The 8,923-nt window shown below is 57.0% G+C and overlaps 1 protein-coding gene across 1 annotated transcript in view; it reads right to left on the minus strand.

Moving 5' to 3' along the window:
• GABBR2 (gamma-aminobutyric acid type B receptor subunit 2) overlaps positions 1 to 7,961 on the minus strand; it is a 368,126-nt gene extending 360,165 nt beyond the window's left edge. Inside the window, exon 1 of the mRNA XM_051843712.3 lies at positions 7,143 to 7,961. Within this exon, the coding sequence (XP_051699672.3) occupies positions 7,143 to 7,460 (318 nt within the window). The 5' untranslated portion in view covers positions 7,461 to 7,961. The remainder of the gene's footprint in view (positions 1 to 7,142) is intronic.
• Between the last annotated feature and the right edge of the window lie 962 nt (positions 7,962 to 8,923).

Raw genomic sequence — 8,923 nt, forward strand, 5'->3', positions numbered from 1 at the left:
GGGTCTGCCAGCTGCAGTCCTGCCTCTCTCCATGTTCCCCGAGTGCGTCTGGCTTGGTGGCAGTTCTACCAGGGATATGCCCCTCCGCCTAGCCCACCGCTTCCCTCTCCATGGTCTCTCCTGCCTGCCCCGTGAATGACTCCATTAGCGTCCTGGCTTGCTGGCCTCCAAGCCCATGCTGCCCACAGCCCAGCCTCTCCATTCCCATCAGCCTTGGCCAGCCCACACCCATGTCCAAATGCTCCTGCCGCCCCTCGAGGTTCACAGTGAAGCTCAACCAGCATTCAAGGCTGTGCACGGCCAGCACCACAACCCTCACGTGGGGAAGACCAAGTCCACGCTCCCTGACGTGAACTCCATCTTTTGATCCTGGGAAGCCTCCTGGGATCCAACCTCACTTCCCTGGACCGCTGCCTCACTGTCAGCATCATGGTGGGGGGGTGGGGGGTGGGCAAGGGAGACTTCAAAAAATTTTGTAGAAAATGAAATTCAAAGAATTTTTTGCAGAAAAAAAAAAAAAAGTTGAGCTCCATTCATAGTATTTTCCATGAACTTTTGGAAGCTCCCACACACATCTCCTCCTGCAGGAGGCCTCTCTCGATCTAGATACCACCCTCCCTTTCTCTTCATGTCCCTGGCTCCTGCTGTCTCTGCCTTCAGTGTAGCATCTCCCAGCACCTGCCTTTGTGGATATCCGTGATCAGACCCACGGCGCACCCACAGCCCCTTCCCAGCCACGGAGCTCCCAGGAGGAACCACCTGTTCTCCGCCCTTCACGCGAGGTGATCAGGCCCTCCCTCTCCCGTCAGGAACTGGCAGATGTCCCAGGCCCGGGCCATCAGCCGTGTGAATGGTTCAGGGGAGAATACATGAAGCAGTTCAAGCCAATGAGACTTGAGCTTGGGAGTTTTGCTGGAACAGTTGGGAAAGGAACATTCTTCTTACTGGAGTTTCTAAACTGGGAGTGTACACGCCTGGAGCTGCCAGAGGCCATCTGTTCTGCCACATGGGGAGAGCCTGTCCCAGAGAGAAGCCAACACAGAGGAGATCAGAGCCAGGAGGCAGAGGGGAAGATATTTTCAAAGATCCTATTTGAGCTCCTGGATGTAGCCATGCCTGAACACAGCTGCTACAGTTTAGATATAGTTTCAGTGTTCCCCTGGGCTTCGTGTGTTGAATTTTCATTTCCATTGTGAGGGATTAGGAGAGTGGGGACTATGATGCTTAGAGTAGGATCCTGGGAAGTGATTAGGATTAGATAAAACCTTTAGGGGTGGAGTCTCCATGATTGACTCCTAGTAGCTGTATAAGAGGGAGAGAGAAAAAGACAGACACAGACACAGACACACACACACCCCTGCTCTCCAGCTCTTGCCCCCTTGAGCCTTTGCCAGTAAGAAGGCCATTACCAGCTACAGCCCCTCAACCTTGCACCCCCAGAACCATGAGCCAAAATCAACCTTTTTTCTTTATATAGTAGACTGCCTTAGCTATCTCATTACAGTAATGGAGAGATGGCTAATATCACTGTACACCCCAGGGTTTTTCAGGAAAATGGGTTTCCATCGCTTGTGACACCCACCACAAGTAAACATCACACTTACAAAGGGCCAACCAAGTGCCCTGCTCTGGCTATGTGGCTACAGCCCTGAAGATGCGAGCCTGATCAGAAAGAACTCCCACTGTTTATTCTGCACAACAGCCATTTGGAGGAATAGTTCACATACTATCGCATTCACCCTTTTAAATAAGTTATAGTCAGTCTGTGGTTTTTAGTACAATCACAGAACGACAGGACCATCTCCCCCTTCTCTCCAGCACTGAGGAGTAGAACCATGTCCTTGCCTCTGTTCCCTGCTCACCTGCAGCCTCCCTCCAGCCAGGGCTGTGCTCCGTCCCTCCCTGCAGACCAGCAGAATGAACACCCGCTGAGCCCTACTCAGGAAGCAGCTCTTCGGGAAGCTCAGCCTCAATCCGACTGCTATTTGGTTCCTCTCTAAAGCATAACGAGTAAGAGAGTAGGCACTTGGCAGAGCCCCCGAATACACGTTCACCTATCACTGAGCCTCCGAAGCCGGATCCCTGCATCAGGAGGGCGTGCCAAGAGCGGCACACCTGAACTGTGCTCCTTTGGCTCGTGACAAGTGGGGACAGGGGTTTGGCTTAGTGGTTAAGAAGCCGACATCCCATGTGATAGTACCTCGGCTCCAATCTCGGCGCTGGCTCCCGATTCCAGCTTTCCGCTAATGCACGCGCTGGGAGGCAGCAGGTGATGGCTCAGGGGACTGAGTTCCTGCTGTCCACGTGAGACACTTAGACTGAGCTCCCAGCTCCCAGCTCCCAGCTCCAGCCCAGCTCAGTGCAATTAAATACTTACAGTGCATGCATGGGAATACAAGCGTACTTCAAATAGTAGAGAAAAACGGAGGTAGAAGGTGAGTCTATTTTGGTGCATTTTTTTAAATTCATGCATGAGTTTTTCATCATATGCATTATATGCATTTTTCATTAATATTTGAAGATCACCCTCATATGTGTGGATTTCTAATTTTTTGAGCCAAAATAAGTTTACCTTTTAGTTCCATTTTTCCATGAACTTTTTAAAGTACCTACATAGTATAGCATAGAGCCACTGAAAATGATCTTTAGAAGGAAGATTTGAGAAGAAATATCCAAAATGCAATGTTAACTGAAGGAAACAAAATATAAAAGAACACATAAAATAAGATCTCTAGTATAAACAGTAAACACCACAGCTGGAAGGGATGCTGCTAGCTATTAAACAAAAACGATTTTTGTGTAGGTGGGTTAGGGGCAATTATTGTTTTTTTAATGCTACTTGTAATTTCCAATTTTTCTACAATGAACATTAATCAAATCAGAAAAGCCAATAGTTTTAAAAACTCATTGCTGAGTTTTGAGAGGTCAAAATGGAAGCCTTACAAAATTAATTTTATTGAAAGGCAGAGAGACAGACACAGACAGCTAGGTCTTCCATCTGCTGGTTCATTCCCTGAAAGTCCTACAGACCAGGCCAATAGCCAGGCCAAAGCCAGAAACCTGTAACTCAAACTAGCTCTCCCACATGGGTTTTAGGCACCCAAGTACTAGGGGCTGCCACCGTCTGCCTCTTGGGGTGTGGACTGGAAGCAGATGCAGGACCTGAACCAGGCCCTCTGATATGGGATGTGAGCATTCCAAATGGTGTTTTAACTGCTCGCCAAACACCCTGAGTTATTATTAATGTAGATAATTTCTGCATTTCCTGTGATATATAAAAAATTCCCTCAGATTTAAGAAAAATATTTATTTATTTAAAAGGCAGAGTTACAGAGAGGTAGAGGCAGAGAGAGAGAGAGGTCTTTCAGGCACTGGTTCACTCCCCAGATGACCACAATAGCCAGAGCTGCAATGATCCGAAGCCAGGAGCTTCTTCTGGGTCTCCTACTGTTTTCCCAGGCTATAGCAGAGAGCTGGACTGGAAAAGGAGCAGACAGGACTCTAACTAGTGCCCATATGAGATGCTGGCACTGTAGGTGCCGGCCCCCTCCCTCAGATTCTTTTAATCAAACACAAAAGTAATAATAGCTATCACATTTACCTTTTTTTTTTTTTTTTTGGACAGGCAGAGTGGACAGTGAGAGAGAGAGACAGAGAGAAAGGTCTTCCTTTGCCGTTGGTTCACCCTCCAATGGCTGCCGCGGCCGGCGCACCGCGCTGATCCAATGGCAGGAGCCAGGTACTTATCCTGGTCTCCCATGGGGTACAGAGCCCAAGGACTTGGGCCATCCTCCACTGCACTCCCTGGCCACAGCAGAGAGCTTGCCAGGAAGAGGGGCAACCGGGACAGAATCCGGCGCCCCGACCAGGACTAGAACCCAGTGTGCCGGCGCTGCAAGGCGGAGGATTAGCCTAGTGACCCGGGCGCCGGCCTCACATTTACCTTTTAACCTTGACTCATGGGAAGTCTGGAGCTGTAATACTCAAGATGATGCAGTAACCATGTTACCCAGGTTCTTCATATAGTAACTGCCATGCTCCTGCAGTTTCTGACACTTCCTGAATCTATATTTTCAGCTGTGTTGGTTTTATACTTGCATATGCAAATCCTCCTTGGAACATATGCAGTTTTCAAAAAGTACACGGAAAATGCATTCTATGAAAAAAAATTATGCGTGGATTTCAAAATTTTTTGCAGCAAAATAAATCCCATTTGCCACGAGCATTTGGAAGCACCCCAATATAAACAGGTGTGTGCCGAACTGATTTGATGCTACACCTGAGAAGCAGAGGTTTCGATGGACAGGTGTTTAGCTGGGATGTTTCATTTTTACAAACACATGGCACTGAACTGGTTTTGAAAGGTCTATTGCTATCCTAATTCCGGTAGAGAAAAGTCCTGGGCATGTATGAAGTCCCATGTATGAAGCTCCTTTAATGAGACAGACTGTCCCCAGGGACTGGATTAACCCCTTCCTTGCAAAATTTCCATCTCCTTGTAGATTGTGCGGACAACTGGCCTCTGAGGCCACCGACTGACAGCGAATGTCAACAAAGCCAGCCAAAACCCATTCGCCACATCCTTCTGGCTTTCAAGTCTACGGACAGTGACACAGCCGGCAAGTAATTAGGCACCCACACATCCACAACAATGGGCTCTCTGAATAAAGCAGCCCCCGAAGACCCTCTTTAGCTCGCTCTGCAACATTTTGCTGGAAACGACCCAGGCCGATCCTTCTTTCACTGCAGCTCAGAGGAAACATTACGTCTAGTCTAACCTCCAGGCCGCTTATTTTTAAAAATCAAGTAATGATATATACATATCACCTGGGCATTCTCCCAATTGGGATCCCTCACTGCAGACGCCAACACCACTGACAATTAACCAGAATGCGTTTTTCCACGAGAATCTGAAGGCGAGGAGAGAGCAGCCGTCTTCACCTTTGCCTCGCGACCACCTTATCACCCCGGAAGCCACAAAGTCCGAGTTGCGAATCCAAGACAAATGAAAACGGAAGGAGGGAGGTGGGAAACCTTTACCCAGTGCCCTCGGCACGCCAGGCAGGGCGCTGACTGCTGAGCCTGGCAGCTAAAGGGCCCTCGCCCTTCCCCTCCGTGGTCAGTTAGCCCTCACTAGCCTCCCAGCAGCACTCTGCAGAGTCTACATTCTATCCCACTTCTTCAGAGGCAGACGCCTGGGCCTAGAGAGATGAGCTACCTGGCTCAAGGTCAGCCGGTGGGGAAGGCACCCTGCACCCCAAAGCCCTCTCTCTGGGCCCTTCCAGGAGGCTGGAGCTGCTTCTCTCTTTGCACCAGGCTGACACACCATCCTGTCTTCCTCCCCAGGGTTCCCTAAATATTCCAGGGAAGCGAAGCACCTGCTGGCTGCCTCGTCCTCCGGCCTTTGGGCTCTCTCACTCAGAAAGTCATCAAGACACACTTGAAAAATAAAACGTGTAAAAGCTTCAACCCACACCCGGAAACACCAAGCAAACTGCCCCAGACAGCCTACTGGGAAATCTCCCTCTAAGGGGAAGAAATTGAAAACATTCTGCAGCTGACAACACTTCGTGATGATGTAAGCAGGGTTGCCCTGTCTACAAAGCCCTGGCTCTCTGGTGCCCCTTCCAGAAGAATGTATATGGAAGCAACAGTGCCGAGGAGTGCCAGCGCGCGTTTGCGCGGCTGTCAGTTACGTGTGCCGGACAGGTACCCCCGGAGAACTTGCAATGCTCGGGCAAAGGCGAGGGAGCTGCGAACGTCATTCGGAAATGACTTCACGCCCGGTTGGCCCTGCACGGCCACCTAGATTGCACCCTCCCGGGGCAGGAGACGCCGCTCCGCCTGCGGCAGCTTGTGCGCCCCGCCGCCAACTGCCATCGACTCCTTCACCTTTTATTTACCGCGCAGAGCCGGCTGGCTCATCGCGGAGCGGGGGAGGCGGGGAATAAGACAAAATCTACATCCTGCTCTTTCTCCGGGGACAGAAAGAGGGTCAGACAGAGGCAGAAACGAGGCCTGGAGTGCACCCGCAGCGCGGGAGCGCGACCCTCCTCCTCCCCAAAGGGGGTCCGCACCTGCACTCCAGCAGAAGCGCCCAGCCCCACCCCCCCCCAGGGGAGCTGGGGTCCAGCCCCCTGCCTCGGCCGGGCTTGGCGCGAGGCTAGAGGTGCCAACCCAGCGTTCTGCACAGGAAATCACTGCCCCCTTCAGGCCGCGGCTCAGACGCTGCGACCGGAGCGTAGGGGCTCCCTCAGTCCCGAAAAACTCGCACGCCCGACCTTGTGCGGCCAGCGATCGCCCCTCCAGGCCCCGGGCTAGCGGCGAACGTCCCACTGAAGCTGCGGGCGGACGCCAAGCCGAAGGCGTGGGGAGAGATCTCGGGATGGGCTCAGAGAAGGAAGCCCGGAGGGCAAGCCCCGCTGCCGCGCTCCCAGTCCGTGCTGGGGCCACTAGGACGCTTCAAGTCTGCGCCGGGAGAAGCTGCGCCTGCAGCCGCGGGGTCAGCAGCCCGACAGCACCGCGCGTTCGGGGCGAGATCTGCCGGGGCACTCTCTGAGCAGCGAGCCCGACAGGGTCTCCTCCTAAACCCCCCCGGCTACCGCACCAGGCAGCTTGGCTGCAGAGCCTGTAGCCCCACACCTACCCGCGCCGTGCGGGCTCTGGAGCTACTGGCGCGCGCCGCACGCCCAGCCCTGCTGCGCGCTTCTGCCCCTGGGGTCCCGGGGCCCTCCGGACCTCAAAGCGCATCTTCGCTCTCCCGGGGGACACAGGGGGCAGGCCCGCCGCCCCTCCAGTCCCAGGTGGCCCAATTTGCCATCAATGCGCCTATTCCTCACACCTGGCAACCATGAGCGGCACCTGGCCAGGGGCAACCACTGCAGGCCTTTGGGGATTCTCCTTCCTTGGTCAAAGGAGACCCCTAGTCCTCGCTGTCACCCCCTCCCCACCCCCACAAAATCCCGGCGGAGAGGGTGTTCGGCGAATCTGGATTCCAGCTATCAGCCAAGCCTGGGGAGACCCCGGGGAGCGAGCGCCTCAGCAGGCGCAGGCGGGTCAGCCGCGGCCGGAGCTCGCCTCCGTTCCAACACTGCCCCCAGCGCCCCCCGGAGCCCCGACGGCACGGGCGGCCGGACGCTCACCTCGGTGTCGTAGAGCCGCAGGTCGAGGAAGTAGGGGCGCAAGAGTGACTCGTTGCGAATCTGCTCGATGGCCAGTTCCACGGCGGGCAGCACGCCGCGCCCGATGCTGCCCTTGGCCACCTCCTTGGTGAGCGGCATGAGGCCCATGATGGAGAGCGGCGGGCTGCTGGGCGGCGGCCGAGGGGCGCCCCGCGCCCAGCCCCAGGCCCCGGGTGCCAGCGCCAGAAGCAGCGGCAGCAGCAGGAGCAGCAGCAGGCGCGCGGGCGGCGGCGGCGGCGGCGGCGGCCCGGGCTGCCCGGAGCTCCGCGGGGAAGCCATGCCGCGCCGCGGGCTGCGGGCGCCGGCTCACTCGGCCCGCATGGCCTGGCCCGGCCCGCCGCCCCGCGCCAAGCTCTCCCCGCGGCGCCCGCGCAATGGCGCCGGCCCGGTCGCGGCTCCGGCTCCGGCTCTGGCTCCTGCTCGGCTCCGAACGGCCGCGGCGGCGGCGGCAGCAGCGGCGGCAGCGGCAGCGCCCGTGACGGATCAATCACGCCGGGAAGGGGTGGGAGCGAGAGGGGTGCGGGAGGCGGGGAACGAGCGAGCAAACGCGGAGAGGGGGCCGGCGTCTCCGCGCGCCTCTCTCAGCGCGGCCGCCCCGCACCGGGCCGCCTCCGCCCGCCCCCGTGCGCGCTCTGAGGCGATCTCCCTGCCGGAGCTGCTCGGCGGCAGCCCCTGGAGCCCGGCCGGGGGAGGGCAGGCGGCAGGAAACGCGGGAGGCGAAGGCGAGGCTGCTCGGCGGCGGCTCGGGCCGCCTCCAGGGACGGGGACGGGCTGTGCGCGCCAGGGGAGGGGGAGGCGCCGGCGCTGCGGCGGCGGCGGAGAGGGCCGCCCTCCCAGCACATTCACTCCCGCGCCCCCGGCTCTCCGCCGGGTGGGTGCTGCTGTCCCCCGGCCGCGGGGGGCCCGAGCACCGAGGGTCGGTGATCGGGGTGCCAAGATCTCGCGCCGGCACGCGCAGTGGCCGCGGCCGCTTCGCCAAGCGCTTTCCGGAGCACCTGAACGGCATCTGGAGACCGCCTCTCCGAGGTCTGGGCGCTCAGGTCCGGGCCGGCGAACGTTCCACGAAGGCGATTCCAGGAGCACCCGCAGCTTGCGCTCTGCCGCCCCCAGGGGCCCTGACCAAGTCCCGAGGGTCCCCGAAGGTGCCCTTGGGTACTAGGCTGCCTGACCTTAGAGCCCCGGGCCGAGGACACCTCTCCACCCCGCACCACCGCCCTTTGCCGAGTCCGGGCGTAGCTGGGGCCCCAACCTCGTGGGCGCTACCTTCTGCTCAAGGCATTTGACCTCCCTGCGTCCCTAACTGGTTGCTCCCAGGGCGAGGGGAGAGCGGGTAGCACTGTCCTCAGGTCAGCACAAGGCCCCTGCCCCTCAACGTGGCTGTCACTTTTTCCGGTTGCACGGGCCACACTGTCTAACCTCGGGCCTGCAGTCCTGGACCACAAGTGCTCCAGAGAGCTGACCATGCAACCTTGGGCCCTAGGATCTCTCCAGGAAGAATGGGAACCTCCATCACTAAGCTATGAAATCCCAGCAGCTGAACACTGCGGGGGGCATGGGGGGGGGAGGGACATCATCACATTGATGACCTTGTCATATTGAGATTTAACCTTCAGGGAGTGCTTATGCCACCCCTTACAATGTAAGCCTCCCAACAGCTCTACGAACTAAGTGCCCTGTGTCTATCAGCCAGACCTCACAGGTGCATGCATCCAGGGGAAGGGAGGCCACGGAACTATCAAGGG

This window comes from Oryctolagus cuniculus, chromosome 1 (assembly GCF_051225735.1).
Source record: "Oryctolagus cuniculus isolate XC-2025 breed Fujian yellow rabbit chromosome 1, ASM5122573v1, whole genome shotgun sequence".
NCBI classification, from domain to species: Eukaryota; Metazoa; Chordata; class Mammalia; order Lagomorpha; family Leporidae; genus Oryctolagus; species Oryctolagus cuniculus.